The sequence below is a fragment of the Solanum tuberosum genome, unplaced genomic scaffold, assembly GCF_000226075.1.
Source record: "Solanum tuberosum cultivar DM 1-3 516 R44 unplaced genomic scaffold, SolTub_3.0 scf00283, whole genome shotgun sequence".
NCBI lineage: Eukaryota > Viridiplantae > Streptophyta > Magnoliopsida > Solanales > Solanaceae > Solanum > Solanum tuberosum.
Window position 1 is genome coordinate 336,264 of NW_006239207.1, and position 17,300 is coordinate 353,563.

At 30.1% G+C, this 17,300-nt stretch overlaps 2 protein-coding genes and 1 non-coding gene across 3 annotated transcripts; 1 reads left to right on the forward strand and 2 right to left on the reverse strand.

Annotated features, from left to right (window-relative positions):
- Positions 1-270: 270 nt before the first annotated feature.
- On the forward strand, positions 271-2,351 carry LOC102578818 (transcription factor TCP4-like). Its single transcript, XM_006358891.2, has 2 exons — positions 271-1,922; positions 2,010-2,351. Exon 1 carries the CDS (start codon positions 618-620, stop codon positions 1,881-1,883), a length of 1,266 nt encoding a protein of 421 aa, XP_006358953.1. The 5' UTR covers positions 271-617; the 3' UTR covers positions 1,884-1,922; positions 2,010-2,351.
- A 3,097-nt stretch (positions 2,352-5,448) lies between these two features.
- LOC102592955 (protein IQ-DOMAIN 1) lies at positions 5,449-11,017 on the reverse strand. The gene is made up of 5 exons (XM_006358931.2): positions 10,803-11,017; positions 10,052-10,213; positions 9,552-9,779; positions 6,792-6,905; positions 5,449-6,075 (listed from the first exon to the last, which is right to left on the reverse strand). The coding sequence occupies exons 1-5, from the start codon at positions 10,869-10,871 to the stop codon at positions 5,758-5,760; spliced, it is 891 nt and encodes a 296-aa protein (XP_006358993.1). The 5' UTR covers positions 10,872-11,017; the 3' UTR covers positions 5,449-5,757.
- Positions 11,018-12,693: 1,676 nt separating this feature from the next.
- Positions 12,694-12,767, reverse strand: TRNAI-UAU (transfer RNA isoleucine (anticodon UAU)). The gene has a single exon. It is a non-coding gene; the product is annotated as a tRNA-Ile (tRNA).
- Between the last annotated feature and the right edge of the window lie 4,533 nt (positions 12,768-17,300).

Consider the following 17,300-nt stretch of genomic DNA (forward strand, 5'->3'; position numbering starts at 1 on the left):
CACGCATTATCCAAAGTTAAATGACCATCTACGTTTCTAACTTCTTAATTAGAGATTCCAAATCTGAATACTATAAAAATGTTTTTCCTTTTCTTAGGAGGACGTAAATTCAAATTAATCGGATCAATAAATTTTCAAATATCAATACACAAAACAAACATCAAGGTCTCTTATATATATCAACAACAAAGAAGGCACCCATCCTTATTCACTCTTGTCTTGTCCTTGTCTCTGTCTCTGTCTCTGTCTCTTAAGCCTTCTTCATTATTTTCAAAGTTAACTTTTGTTTATTAGTACTATTACTAGCAAAAAAATTGTATTTCTCATTATAGTTATGCTGTTTTAACTTAAGTACAAATTACAGAAATTCATAGAAAGTCGACATCAAAAATTCTGTTAAAAAGAAAAACAGAATGGGTTAGGCTATCTATTCTTGTTTTTTCTTGATTTTTTTTTGTTTTAGCAACACAAAGCTGGAATATAATAAGGTTTTGAGTCTGGATCCTCATAAGAAGAAGAATCATTATCAAAATGTAGAAGAAGATGAAGAAGAAAAAGAAAAAAATCAAGAACAAGTTTTTCAATTTCAACAACCTTTTTCTCATCATGATCATTTTATGTATCAAGATTTAGATAAGATCAAACAACAAGCTCAATCCAAGAAACGTTCTTATGTTCCTCCTCTTCCTCGTCCGAAGCAAAAAGTGGGAACATCGTCAAGATTTGGTGGTGGAGAGATTGTTGAAGTACAAGGTGGTCATATCATAAGGTCAATTGGTCGAAAAGACAGACACAGCAAGGTGTGTACAGCTAAAGGTCCAAGGGACAGGCGTGTGCGTCTTGCTGCTCATACAGCTATTCAATTTTATGATGTACAAGATCGACTTGGCTATGACAGGCCAAGTAAAGCTGTGGATTGGCTTATTAAAAAGGCTAAAGCTTCTATAGATGAGCTAGCTGAATTGCCCCCTTGGAAACCAACCACTGGTGTTACAACCTTTGATCAAGAAAAAGATGTTGAAGACGATGACAATAATGGTCATTTTGTTGGGACAACTAGTAAAAGTTCAATGATAATGTTAGGCCAGAATAATAGTGCTAGCTCAAGTGGTGAAAATGCAAATGGAAGTAATTTTTTGCCTCATTCTTTAGATTCTGATGCCATTTCTGATACTATTAAGTCTTTTTTCCCAATGGGTGGTGGTTCAACTGAAGGTAATTCTTCAGGTATGCAGTTCCAGAGTTTCCAAGAACATAACTTGTTGTCAACAACAAGTAGCCAAAGCCAAGATTTGAAGCTCTCTTTACAGTCTTTTCAAGATCCTGTTTTGCTTCATAACCACCAAATAGAACAATCACAAGCTCAGTTTCAAGCATCAAATTTCTTTACTGGAAGCACCCCACTTATCGGATTTGATGCTTCAGTCTGGCCTCAGCCTCAGACTCAACACCAGCAGCAGCCAGTGGAACTCGGTCGATTGGCTGCTGCTCGTGGTGCCGGTGGATACACTGGCATGGCTTTTGGTGGCGGGGCAATTGCTGGAGCAAATAGTTACTTGTTTAACTCTCAGCCTGCCCCGCCACTACTACAACAATTGTTCAGCCAAAATCAGTTTTTGTCTCAGAGGGGACCCCTTCAGTCCAGTTACTCACCTTCGATTCGTGCATGGATAGATCCATCAGCGATTGCTATTGCCACAGCTGATCCAATTCATCACCACCAACACCATGTGTTGCCTATGTATTCAACATCAGTTTCTGGTATTGGATTCGCCTCAGAAGTAGGCGGATTCTCTGGCTTTCGCATTCCTACACGAATCCAAGGTGAAATAGAGGAGCATGATGGTACTTCCGACAAACCATCCTCTGATTCTCGCCATTGAATTAGCTCGACAACACACTCTCCCTTTATCACCTGACAGGTAAATCACTTCACCATTTCAAATTCCATTGTATTCTACCAGCATTCTTGAAACGTTGTTTACTGTTACATTGAGCTTCATTTTCAGGAAAAAGTACTATACATCAAGATGGAAATGAGAAAGGACAAGTCAGAGAAAGGGCGATAATTCATTTATCAAGTCTGATTCAGTGGCAATGCATTGCGGAAGAAGAATCCTGAGCATAGTTTCAGGTTTTTTTTAAAGATTAAATCGCGGTGTAGTATTCATGTATAAGTGTGATTTTTCTACCTCAACTGCTAATTTAGGATTGCTTATGTAATTCTGTTGCCAAGTTGTTGTTGTTGTTGTTTGCTTATTATCTTCAGTTCATTAGAACAAGTAATTTTCTCTTGAATGTTTCTATTAAATCTTGAATGCCAATTCTTGTCAACCTTACTGCTTTGGTATGCATTGAAGTTGATTGTGCCCTATTAAGTTTCAAAATATGAGATGCTTATGGAACGGCTATGTTGCTCAGACCCTTCGTGTCAGATCCTTTAAAAGTTTGCTACTTTTAGAGGATTAGACACTCATTCATCGATATTTTTGAAGAGTCTAAGCAACATATCATGACAAAGCGTTCTTTCTTTTGATTGATTGATTGATTGTTGTTTTACAACATTCTTACTGAAATAGTTCATGTTTCAATGACTTCTTTAAGTCCTCTAAAAGGAACTGTAAGTTACCTTAATCTTTTAACATCCCTATCACTGCATTGCATGGAGTTTTGTGAGAGTATTAAAAGTGTAAAGTCATTTTCTGTGAACAGTTAAAGTAATTAAGGTGTGGTTTTACAAGACTTGTCTTATAGCTAGCTTCTTCTCTAAATTTCTTATTGAAGTAACTTATTCTCTTAACCATAAACTGAAATGCTTTCCCACCTCATACTTGCAAAGTCTACATATTTGTTATGCCCTCTAATTTGGCATCATCTGACATTTACATCCTCAAATTTTGAAGCGTAAGTTGAATAAGTAGACACATACCTCCTATGTGATGTTCTAGTAAAATGTTTGTGCTTAATTATTAAACTTTATACGAGTTGGAGAGTATAAATATCAGTTAAGAGTAAAGGCAAAATATGTGGAATGAGAATTCTCTAGTTGTCAATTGGAAAACCTTATGATGTGATGGAAAATAGAGGGTCTTATTTTACATCAATTTGTAACAGCAACATGTCCTCCAATTCTTCAATAGTGGGGTCAGCCACTGCACGTGGATAGAAGGTTGTAGTAGATCAGCCAAGTGTGTGGCCTAGTGTCAGTTAATATCTAGTAGAGACAAAAACAAAATATGGGCAATTAATTCCTTCTTATTTACTTTTAAAAAATTGGTAGATAGAGATATTTATTGTAGTGTTGAGAGATAACAAGTATCACGTAAAATAATCGAGGTTATTAATTAAAAGATAAAAGGCATCACGTAAATTAATCAAGGTTAGTATAAATTGATATGAATAAAATACAATTAGCAGAGTTACACACTTTATGTATTTTTGAGGAGTACTGAGAGGTATCATGTAAATTAATTGAGGTCAGTGTACGTTGATTCAGAATAAAGTTATATATATAATTTGTGTTATTAGGAGATATACTAGCATATATGAGATAAATTAGTCGAGGTCATCAAATATCAGTAAATAGAATTATTTGATATATGTGTTATTGAGATATGTTGGTATGAAGTAAATTAATCAAGATCAATTCAAATTGACTCAAACATCAATAAACAAAGTTATTCAATATTTGCGTTGTTAAGAGGTTGCATGTATGAGATAAATTAGTCGAGGTCATTGAACCCCAGTAAATATTGAGTTATTTGATATATGTGATATTGAGACATATCAATATTAATAAATAGAGTTATTCGGTATTTGTGTTAATTGGTGGTAGAATTAAGTGGGGCTAGCTAGAATTGAAAGAGAATGAGAGAGTGAAGGAATGCAATCAATTTCTTTTAAAAAAGATGAAACATAAGTTTTTATAGTGAAGAAACTAGAGAGGCAGATACCACCAAAAGCATGGTACTCTGCAATGAATTTTTTTGTTGCCCTTTATTATACTGCACAGCTCATTAGTGTCATAAAAAAATCTGTCTAGCTGTATGTCATTCCTCTTCTTTTTTTTTAATTATTTGTTATTGTTTGTCTCTTTACAGGAAAAATTAAATTCACTTAGAACTCATGACTTCTATCAAGATAGTGACCATTGCTTAATGGTTGTTGTCTCTTATTTATGATGATTGATAAGTTACATCATCCGTTCCATATTAGTTGATCATTTTTCATTTTATATGATGTTTAAGAAATCATAACTAAAAAAAATAATTAAAATTTTACAAAAAAATTAATTACAGAGATAATATAAGAAAATTCTAATTAATGCTTTGTTAATTTAGTAGGGTAGACAACTAATATGGAACAATTTATTTTTAGTATAATGATCGACTAGTATGGACGGAGGCAATATTAGTCATAAGGCAAGAATGATGCTTTTATATATATATATATATATATATATATATATTCTTGAGAATTGAAATTTGTATTGTTTTAGTTTTAAAGCTTGAGCATGATTAACTTAGATTTCTAATATGAGAAAATTTCATGTATACCAATAGTTCCACACCTAATTACTTAACATATCGATAGTTTGTATATTTATGAAACGTGTAACTATATTGTATTTGTGCGCAAGTGAAATACATTATATGTACGTGCATAATAATAGTAAAATGTGCATTGTATTAATATGTATATAATATTTTTATAGTAGAATACATTGTATATGTGTGCGTAACAATAAAGAAATACATTATCTGCATATATATTATCTCTGTCTAACTGTATTTGTGTATATCTGCTATAAAAGTCTCAAACTATCGTTATATTATGTAAAAAATTTAAACTACCTATTGGCTATTCGGATAAATTTAGAGCCTGTTTGGATTGACTTAAAAGTTGGTCAAACCTACTTTTAAGTCAGTTTTTGACTTCTGAAAGTGTTCGTCAAATATAAAAAATAATTTAAAATAAGTCAAAAATGACTTAAAATAAGTTGGGAAGTATTTGGCAAGGTAAAAATGACTTAAAATAAGTCAAAAACCAAAAGTAAGTCTTCCCTTACTGTTTATTTTTTTGATTTAAAAGTCATTTGACTTTTTATTTTTGACTTAAAAGCTACTTTTTTTAAATCAATTCAAACGGGCTATAAGTCCCTATAAACATACATGTCGTGTGATAGTGTTGTCCATGACTAGACACTCAAACCCTCATATTCAATTAACTCAATGGGCATGAGGTCTTTATTGCCTCCTTATAAATAAATGATCGTCGTGCTCGTCTTGAATTTGATCGTACCTTTTTGGGTTGGTCAAGTCCATGTAAAGTTGACCCCAGTGAAAAATGCTACTTGATTGATCTTGCCAGTAATCATATGCTTCAAGTAGCTAGTGAAATAGTTTTTCAACATGAAAGCAACACAAATATTATACTCTTATAGTCTTTGGGAGGACAATTTTTCTCTTCATATAGCAATAAAATATAATTATAAGTACTAAGATTATTATAGTGCAAGTGCTTGGGATGTCATACATTTGTTGGTATCAAAATGGACAATTGAGAAATTGTAATGCTTGTATAATGGAGTCATCACCAATATGAATTGTCACATAAAAACAGCATAAACCAAAAATTACATAAAACAAAGTTTCCATCACCACACTAAAATATACAAAGCCAAATTAATAATAAACATGTCAATCAACCAAAAGAGTATAGATATTCAAGTAGTAATAAGTAAGTTGAGTTTGCCAATCAAATATTAGTCTCTTGAGAAACTTGATTTTCATTAGTAGTGATGGACAACTTTCTTCCTTTTGTAGATTCTTTTCCATTGGAAATGGATAGATTTTTAATTGATACAACTAGTTTCATAGGTCCCAAGTTTGTAGCTTTACTAGTTATCTTGGCAACTTGTTGAGAGTGAGAGATTTTTGGAACAATAGGGTTTGTTTGAACTCTAGTCTCCCATGGTCGAACCGCGATCCAACGTTCCATCCAACTCCAACCCCAACTCTCCTTGCCAAGATCATAATATGCTTGTCCAAAATATTGATTCGAATTGGCTCTCCACTGAAACATGTATAATGTTGGAATCAAAATGATCAGATATCATGCAGAAACGACTCAAATATTAGATAATGATGATAGATCATGAGAGAAATATACTAAAGGAGAAAGACAAATTTAACGTGTTTCAGTCAATTAATCTACAACCAGAAGATGATCAGTTATCCACTATATATCTTTTAAATAATATGAAAGACAATATAAAATTCAGAGAATACCCTCATAAAATTCATTCTCAAAGAGTTCACAAAGCATAAATATTTTTCTACAAATCATTATACATTTTGATTGAGTGATAAATAAACATTTGTCACTTATTCAAACATGTATAGAAGTTGATATTTGTTATATTATGATAACCTTCAGATAAAACAGAACAATAACATTTTAAATAAACTGAATTAAATGAAAAATACAAAAAAAAAAGTTATAATCTAATTTAAAATATTGTTTTTTATTTAATAATCTCCGCGCAACGCGCGGGCGCGAATATTAGTTCTCTATATTTGAAAGTCTACATAGTGGACCTTACTAAGTGAAAAAGAAAAAGTCTTGCCAAGAAAGGAAAAAGACGAATACAATAGATTTTTATATTTCTTGACTTAGAAAGATAAAAATCAATTTTGATAAACATATTATTTTTCTTTAATAAAAATATATATTAAATATGATAAGAAAATCATGATAGACAAATTAAAAAGGGGTCATAGCTAACTTGCCTGATGAGAAAATGCATATGCCATTGCCCTCTCCCTCTTAATTGCAGCTTCTTCTCTTTGTTGTAATTTCTGTAGTATTTCTTCTATGGTTTCAGCACTACTACTCCATTCCACCTATTTATTAAATTAAAATTGAGTGACCATCTAAGTGACGTTGGCGTAGTCATAAGCAGTTCAGGATGATTAGTTAAACACTCCTCATTAGGAAATTTATTATATACACATGTCAAAGTAAAATTTACATATATTATACATTGAAAATTCTTTAACGGAATTTTTGACTTTGTCACTAACTATCTCCAAAGCAACTACTTAACTTCTTAATGAGACATCATATGAGTCAATGCTCTACGGTTGATCTGAATTGAATTTTTAGTCTGTTTGGCCAAATTTTTAAAACCTGCTTATGCAAATACTTTTGGTGAGAAACAATTTGTGTTTGAGTAATAAATTTAAAAAGTTTTTATGAGCAACAATTAGTGTTTGGTTAAGTTTTAAAAAAATATTTTAAAGTGTATTTCTCTCGAAAGTGTTTTTCAATAATATACAAAAAATTATAGAAGTTCACTAATCAACAGTAATATTTAAAATAACTTCTAAAATATACATAATTTTAAAATCATGACTAAACTTCAGGAAAAATCATGTGTATATATGTATATCTATCTTGAGAAATTAATAGAAATTAGAATATAATTAACAGTGTATCCATGAGGAGCATAGGAGTGCAAGTGTATTGCTGGTACAAGCCAAAGAAACTACCTGCATGATGACTTGGGTCCGAATTCAGCTAGAGCCTTATTTCATTATTATTATTTTAAATTTATCTTAAAACTCATATTTAAACTAAATTTTGAATTCGTCTCTGATATCGTATATTAAACGCAAACTTAACTTGCAATCCACATGATGACACCCTAAGAATGTGATAACTTATTGGTTGTTGTAATAAATGGGACAGGCAAGGGGGGTATGGTTGTGTTGTGAACAAGACAATATGCAGGAGTGGGAAGTGAAAGGGAGGTTATTATAACAAGACAAGATTTTGATCAATTGATGGGATGTGTGGGAGATGACAGAAAATTCAGTAGCATAATTGAGAAACATTGGGTCAGGTCTATTCATAAGTGATGATACTCAATTTATTAGTTTCATTAGTTTGTCTTTCTCTTAAATCCTATCGATATATTACAAATACATCGTTATAAATAGTGAAAAATATAATTTTTCCATCGTAATATGATGACTAGGGTTTGTATAACTTAAATAATATTTAGATTATGGACACATGAAATTTATCTGAAAAAATTTGACAATTGATTATTTAAGTTATGATTGTTGCAGATTCTCTCTAATCCCTAGAAAAAATTACTCTAAAAAGAGGATAAACTTTGAATAGAATGAATTGAAGTTGGGTTGTTATTTGATGTATTATTTAACGGTTGAAATTTTTTCATCTTTAATTAAATATTTGAACAATGAAAACAAAAAAAAAATCTGATAATAACCCCTTGATGGGATGTAAACTAAAATTAATCAAACCAATGAATTTCAAATATTGCTTAATTAAATATATGTGCCTGTTGAAAAAAAAAATAGCTTAACAAATATCTCCCTAATTAACAATGATAATATGAAAAAGGAAAAAGAAGTAGGCCAAAAAGAAACAAGAGAAACCAGGTAAGCTTAATAGAAACAGCCACATAATTCAAAAAAAAAAGAAAGTGATTGATATAGCCTATAGGAATATCAATTATTGTAAGGATGTTAATTATTTTGTTGGTTGTTGTCTTTTCATGCCTTAAATGGGCAATTATTTAAGTTGAAATTTTGAACATTCTTTTGCAAAAGGTGGCAAGACAAAATTGAAGTTGAACAAGTCTTTAGTATTATAAGGTGTTCTTTCATGAAACAATTAAGTTTAATTTAACTCACAAGTCACAAATCTTCTAAAAAAGCTATAAAACACATTATAGTCCCCCCCCCCCCCCACAAAATGAAGGTGGTATATAACTATTTGATAAGTACAAGCATGATTAATAAAGGAACCAAAAAAACTTTACGCAAAATATGCTTTTAATAAATATTATTCTTTATACTTTAATAATATTATAATCAGTATTATCTTATAAGTGGAGTATGAGAAGGATGAGGTGTACACAGACTTTATCCTTCTGAATGTTAAGAGGTTGTTTTCGATTGACCAGCGATTTAAGAAAAATGATTTCAAAAACGGATTTAACAGATACAAAAGTAAAATATTACGCTCTATACTTTATTTAGGAAAAAAAATATTTGCAAAATACCCGGCACGTAAGCAAGTTGTATACCTTCCGTGTATATAAACAATATGTTTTAGTTATTTTTATTGTTGAAGTATACAAAATGTGAATTGTATACCCCAAAGATATACCTCACGTCACATGAAAATTTTTGGGATGGAGTTAAGCTCAAGATTTATATCTTCGTATGGTATCATAGTAGAATGGGATCCAGCCCAATTAATGTTTAACAATGATGGGGCCCTTAGTTTAAATTGTTCAGGCACCAGATGTTCAGTCTTAGACGTGAAATGAGGTGTTGAAGAGTCACACGTTAGATGAAAAAGGGATGGATGGTATTTTTATAAGGACTTGAACAATTCTTAGGTCTTGAACTAGCTTTTTGGAATTTTTTGTTTGTTTGTTTGTTGCATGTTGATTGATTCCTCAGTTTGGATCTATAAACTCTTGGTCATACGACAATAACTTTAACAGTTACCTCAAGCTCGTGAAGCTTAGCCTCAAGTTTTTGTTGATTTTGAATTTTCTTCTGTTTATTGTGGCCTTGAGTCACCATATTGAGTCGTCGTGCTCTAATCTCTGATTGTATTTTGCTCCAACAATGTATTTGCTTCAAAGTCCCTGCTATTTGGTTATTTACACTTAGCCCTTCAATTACACCTTGAAATCTCACTGCACCCCTAACGCGCCGTAGAGCTTTTCTTGCCTACACAATTAATTGCACTTCACATTAATATTAAATATTCAAGAACTGTACGAAAAATACTACATTAGGCCAGCACCCAACGACATTGTCTGTTGGCCTAGACGTGCAGTCGTGGGTCACATTGCACTATGTGGGATGGAAGTATGTCATAAAGGCATATTATGAAAGATGCACCTATACATCTTATTAATCAAAATTTATGTAGTATGACTCTCATAAAATGAAACGTGACAATTATTTTGGAACGGACGGATTATATAAAGAATAGTTACCAAATGAGCTCTGAAGGCAGTCTGAATTTTAGTGGCAGCAGTGTTGTGAGTAAATTTAGTCTTACGAGTAATCTTTTTTGAAGATGAAGTTCCATTTGAATAATGAGCACTAGGAACTTGAACTTCTCCATTTGGCTCATCAGATGTACTAGTACTTGTAACCTGCAAATTAAATGTCAAATATATCAATCTAACTTTTATTTTTGTGAAAATTTGTTCGATACGTATACATAGTACACTGGGAAGTCCTACATTGGGGGTAAAGTGCTCCCTGAAGACTCCGTACTCAGGGGGACTCTAACCCAAGACCTCTGATTAAGAATGAAGGAGTACTAATCACTCCATCACAACCTTTGTTAGCTAATTTCTTGGTATGTTTATTTATTCATATGTAAGTTTTTCTTAGTGAAAAATCTTGGTTCTTTAACATAGTAACGATAGACTGGTAATGATATATCGATATTCTTTTATTTCCCTGGAGGGGAGAGGGGGTAAAAATATTTCTGAACTATCCAAAATAGGTCAATTTTAACCTTCTATTATGTTTTGGCAAAAATACACTCGACATTAGCCAACTAGTTTGAAAATGTCATCCAACTAGGGAAGTAGTTCAAAAATACTTTCTCTACTAACAATTATTCCGAAATAAGGAGAAATAAATCAATTTTACCCTTGAACTACTCGAAATCGAGACAATTTTGCTAGGTTTTTTTGAAAATGCAGGGAAGTGAATAGAGAGAAATGTAGGTACCTTGAGCTGTTTTGATTTTCTTCTTTTGTTCCTCTTTAGCCCAATAATTGTTTTCAAGCAAAAACCCATAGTATATAATATTGAATGATCAAAATTCAGAATATAACATATAGTTTCATACTTCAGAACTTATAATAAGCATATCATAAAGATCTTTGGTTGAGTTCAAGTTTTTTAATTCTCAATTTTTTTGTGGTGAAATTGAAATAAATTAGAAAGGAGGTAGGTGATCTTTTCTTTTCTTCAATTTATTTATATATATATATATATATATATATATATATTATTTTATTTTTTTTATTTTTTTTATAAAAAAAGATATGGAGTAGAAAGAAATGTAAAATGTACTACTTTTGTCACTCAAAAACTACATGCCAACTAGATAGTTGAGTAGTCAATTTTTTAGGAGGTTGCTTCATTTTATTCACAATGTTGGTGGCTTTGCTCTATTCAATTTCGGTCAAAAAATCAATGTCTTACCCTCACACCACTAAATAAATTAATTAAAAGAAATTTCACTCAACTATTACTCCATCCATCTTAGTTTATGTAACGGTGTTTGAATATGTCGATAATACGGAATTTAAGTATAGACGCAAATTCATGATTTGAACTTTTCAAGTTCTGAACTTTAATATAGCGATCTCAAATGCTAGAACTAGGTTTAAAATTTAATGAAAACTTTAATATATATATATGATTTGGACCAAAACAGCAGGAAAAATTGAATTTTATTTTTTATTTTAAATATGTTTCTTGAATCTTTTTTCAATTAATTATTTTATTTTTGTCGTTATTTAGTAAGATTTCAATTGCGTGATCTTATTTATATATATATATATATATATTATTTTATTTTTTTTATTTTTTTTATAAAAAAAGATATGGAGTAGAAAGAAATGTAAAATGTACTACTTTTGTCACTCAAAAACTACATGCCAACTAGATAGTTGAGTAGTCAATTTTTTAGGAGGTTGCTTCATTTTATTCACAATGTTGGTGGCTTTGCTCTATTCAATTTCGGTCAAAAAATCAATGTCTTACCCTCACACCACTAAATAAATTAATTAAAAGAAATTTCACTCAACTATTACTCCATCCATCTTAGTTTATGTAACGGTGTTTGAATATGTCGATAATACGGAATTTAAGTATAGACGCAAATTCATGATTTGAACTTTTCAAGTTCTGAACTTTAATATAGCGATCTCAAATGCTAGAACTAGGTTTAAAATTTAATGAAAACTTTAATATATATATATGATTTGGACCAAAACTATTGGAAAACTGTTGTGTTCGGAAAAGGCTACCTTAATCCAGAAAGATTGTATGTCAATGTTCCAGGCTATGGTTCGGGACTTTGAATCCTGGTTCATTTCATGCCCCCTCCGGTTATCCTTTTCTTTCCCTTCATCTTCGAGCAAGTGGGTGAACCAAAGAAAGACTTATGAAACTTGTAACAAAAAAAAACAAAATTGTATATTTGGTCCTATTGGGTTCGGAAAAGGCTACCTTAATACAGAAAGATTGTATGTCAATGTTCCAGGCTATGGTTCGGGACTTTGAATCCTGGTTCATTTCATGCCCCCTCCGGTTATCCTTTTCTTCCCCTTCATCTTCGAGCAAGCGGGTGAACCAAAAGAAAGACTTGCGAAACTTGTAACAAAAAAAAACAAAATTGTATATTTGGTCCTATTGGGTTCGGAAAAGGCTACCTTAATACAGAAAGATTGTATGTCAATGTTCCAGACTACGGTTCGGGACTTTGAATCCTGGTTCATTTCATGCCCCCTCCGGTTATCCTTTTCTTCCCCTTCATCTTCGAGCAAGCGGGTGAACCAAAAGAAAGACTTGCGAAACTTGTAACAAAAAAAAACAAAATTGTATATTTTGGTCCTGGCGGGGCTCGAACCCGCGACCTTCGGCTCATAAGACCAACGCTCTAACCAACTGAGCTACAGGACCTTATATGCTCTCATTAGAGTCATAAAATTTATTAATTTTATAAAATTAAGAATATCACACATGGAGGTAATCAATTTTTAATCTTAGCCAAAATACGTCAATAATTATCATGTGTATTTTGTTTCTTAACACGTGGTAACTGCAGTTGACATCTCATCAGTCAAGTTCTTCGGAATGTGAGAGTACAATAGCTAGCTATTATAAAAGTTGATTCTAGATTTAACTGTTAGTAATTGTTATCATAAAATAAAAAGTGGTATATCAAAACATGTGGTAACTGTGATTGGTGTTCTTCGAAATGTGAGAATACAATAGCTAGTTATTACAAAAATTAATCTAGACGACTTAGCTGTCAATTGTTATTATAGAATAAAAGGTCGTATTTTCGCTATTTGATTTTAAAATTTTAGAAATTGTATTGATTCACTTTTTTCTGCCAAAAAAGGATTTCGGTAACTCTATTGATAGCACAAGTGAATATTAGTGTTTGGACTAAAATATATCTATCGAAAGAGATTATTAAACTTATTATTTTAATTGTATCATTCTTTTCGAAGAAGATCATACAACAAGAAAGGTTAATTCATGTCAATTCAAAAATATTAGAAAAATAATTAGATCTAATCTTGGTAATTACTACCCTAGCCAGTTGCTAACATTTTATAGTTGTTGACTTGTTGTTATGTCATATCCAACTAAATTTCTTTCTAGTTATTTTTTTAAAAAAATAAAAAAAACTAACCTTCCTTGAAAATATTCTAAGCACTACCAAAGATGAAGAAAATAAGTTTGTTAATACTCTCACTATTTCAATTTATTTGTCTGGTATTAATTTAATATAGTTAGAGTTTAAAAAAGTAAAAAGAATTTCTGAATTATGCATTCATAAACTAAAAATACGTAGAATGTATTAAAAAAAACCTTTTAATCTTATGATCTTAGAGTCTGTTTGGTTTGACTTATGGATTTGATTTATTTTTATCTATTTAGCATAAAATTAAGTACTTATAAATGTTTTTTTTTTAATTTACCCAAAACAGACTCTTAAACATATCATGTAGAAAGAAATTAGTATAAAAAATACTGTAAAAAAGATAAAAGAAATATTAATTTTTAAACAAATTAAAATGAAAAATAACACAAATAAATCGAAACAAAGTGTGGTTATCAAAGTCTCAATAATTTAATTATAAAAAGTAGAATAAGGACATAAGTATGGGAATATTGTATAGGTAGTAAATAGAGAATCTTGTGCATAGATGCAATATATTGCATATCTAACAAAATCTTCACACCATAAATACCAAAACAGATGGTCATGTGTCATTAAATGGGGCCCATTGAATGTGGCTTCTTGTTTGTATTGGCCCCTCTTCCACACACACTTTTTTGTTTTGTTTCCTTTTACTCATAGATAGTTTGTTGAGCCTAAGGTGGCCCATTTTGAAAGCCAAAATCCAATGGTATATCACAATAAAGATCTTCATGACTCTATTTTTTGGTATTTTTTTCCTTATGAGAAAAATTACATTTTTTGTGTCAATCAAACCAAATTATTATAGTATCAATTTTGGTTTTTTACCTTTTACATAGTTGTTCGCTATTTTTCCATCAGATAGTACCACCATCATTATCACTATTGCTTTTAGTTGCTGAAATACTATCGAAAACCTACTGAACTCAATGAATTTAGAAGAAGAAGATTTTGAAATCCGATATTGTTGAGCTTGAACCTCTCATATTTAAAAAATCGAAATTGTACAAGTGTTATAATTTGAAACGGGTGTCTATATGAAGCTTGTACAAAAAATTTGAACCCATTTGGGGTTGATTTGAGATTTTCTAGTCAAAATTTTGAGTTGATGCATTAAAAGACGAATTGAAGCGTTCTTTTTATATATCATCCATGTATATTTGTGTATCTCGTGTATATCAAATATATTAGTGGTATTTGTTTATTGTTATGTACATAATATACAATGATATTTTTCATATCAATTCAAATCAACTTCAGTCTTCCTCAAATTTTGTATATAGTCTAATAGAAGGTTATCAATTTTTCAATGAATTTCACCCACACACACTAAAAAAAAAACAATGATTAAATTGTTAGGTTAGTCACTTGTAAATAAGATTGTTAGGCTAATCAGTTGTAAATATTTTTTATTGTCGAATATTTCTGAAATATTTTTTTTTGATATTCGGTACATGAAACATACTGTCTGACTAATTTTGTACCATATTGGATAAATTTATTAAGGAGAGTAAACATATTTTTATTTTCAGAGTTCAAACTCGAAATATCTGACGAAGATAGGACCCACTTGATGACTCTATGGGGTCAGACAAACCCTTCACCTCTCAATTTTCGTTTCACCCCTTTTATATACCCTTTACCTCACTTGGATTTGATGTCCTTTTGGTTACTTTGTATTTTATGTAAATAGAGAAAAAGGGAAGCCCAAAGTAGTTGGTTTTGGGTTTTGAAAGAATCCACAAGAGAATGCATTATTTCCATATATAGAAAGTTTTCTACAATGTAATCTTTGCTCAAAATTGCTAAACAACTTGGGATGGGCTTTAATAAATTGCTTCAACAAATCCATCTCATATGGACTAAAGAGGATATAATTAAATGGTTGTTCACATACAAAATATCCTTACAATCTTTTAGTCAAAACAAGTAATTAATCTTTGCACAAATTAAAGTTAATTAAGTAGAATAGATATTATAATTGAATAATATGGTATAGCTTGGAAAGTATCCATACATGGAAACCTAGCACAATATTCCAATTGTTGAAGAAAAATATTGTGGAGGAGCATTCAATAAATGTGAAAAGTGTATCAAGCATTGTATTAAGTACAAAATTCCAATATACACATTTAATACCATAAGATATAAATGACATTTCAATACATTATGCATAATTTTAGTGTAAGATCACATAATTAAAAAACCTTATATATTTTCGTAAATACGATGTTAGTCAAGCTATTTTGGTCAAACTTTTAAAAACTACTTATTTTGAAAAATATTATTTGTTGGTTAAATTAGCTTTCCAAAAGTACTTTGGAGAGAAGCCGTTCATATTATCAATTTATTTTAGTACTATTACTTTTAGTATTTGGTAAACAAATAGTGGCTGACCAATTTGTTCACCAAAATACTTTTGATTGTCAAATTACAAAAAAAGATTATAGAATTTTGTGGTTCATTTTACAATTAGTATTAACAAAATAAAGAAATAATTTTATTATATAAAAGACTCTAATTAAATTTTTGTTTTTATTTAGTTAAAATTTATAACATAAGATGAAAGTATATATTAAGATTGTTAATCAATACCAATATAGTCAAATCAAAAGGGAAATAAGAGAAGAGTGTTGTATACACTTTTTGAAATATGTATAAAGATTAATAATTTGGAAAAATAAAAATTTCTAGTAAGGATATTTTATCACGAAGAAAAAAATCTTCTTTTACTTTTTGTGTGAAGCAGAAATTTATAGCGTCTCTTCAAACAATAATAAAATTATTCCTACTTCTACTCAAAAACACGTATAATTTCTGAATTAAAACCTCAAATAATTTTGATTTTTCCGAAATTTGGACAAACATACTATACCACATATAAAATGAAATAAGGAGAATACTTTATTAATTTTCTAAATGACAAATATTTTAGATCAATTTTTCTTTTTGGCTGAAGTGGGAAATTAAAATGAGCAGGGAGAATATTTGTTAAGAATCTTTCCAAGTATTTATTACTATTTATATTGAACAAATCTTGTACATTAAGATCTTTTATTAAAGATCGTATAATATTTTTGCTTTACGCACGGTGTATAATACACAATAGAGAGAGTATTTGCTGGCTGTGATGAATGAAAAAATCTTATTAGTAGCATCGTCTTTAAAAATAAATTTATAATGCATGAATTCAAATTTAATCATATACTTTAATATAGATATCAAATATCTAGTGAATTTTTTTAAATATATATGCATTGAATGAGATTTCATAATGGTGATTTTTTGAAACACCGTATAAGAAAGAAACACAACAAGTTTTACGAAAGAAAAAATCTTTGTGAGTTGATAATAGTATAATATTTTAACACGATCATACATTCATACTAAATTATTTAACAAAGAAATATAAAATTACTTGTAATAATAAGTAACTATTATAAATAAATATAATTAGTACTAACAATTTAACTTTAAAATATACATTTATAGCTACATATAACTTATTTTAGAACATAAATTTCAAAAATCTTTTTTCATTTAAAAAAAAATTCATATCAAGTCAAACTAATTGGCATAAATTAAAGCAAAGAAAGTACTTATTTAGGCTCAAATATGTTAATCAAACTTTGAGAAAAATTCAAATATATTAAAATTTTGGCTCATTTATTCGAATCTATTTCAATAACATATTTGAATTTTTTTTTTAATTCTTTTATATATCAAATCTTTTAAGACGTGTGTCAAAGTCAAGATCGATAGTAAACAAAGTGAGTAAC

Excerpts from the sequence above, each read along its gene's own strand:
- LOC102578818 (XM_006358891.2), top strand. The coding sequence starts at position 618 with ATGTATCAAGATTTAGATAAGATCAAACAACAAGCTCAATCCAAGAAA.
- LOC102592955 (XM_006358931.2), bottom strand. The coding sequence starts at position 10,871 with ATGGGTTTTTGCTTGAAAACAATTATTGGGCTAAAGAGGAACAAAAGA. Across the intron at positions 9,780-10,051 it reads CTGCCTTCAGAGCTCATTTG|GCAAGAAAAGCTCTACGGCG; the intron begins GTAACTATTCTT and ends TTAATTGTGTAG. Across the intron at positions 6,906-9,551 it reads CTAAGCTTCACGAGCTTGAG|GTGGAATGGAGTAGTAGTGC; the intron begins GTAACTGTTAAA and ends TTTAATAAATAG.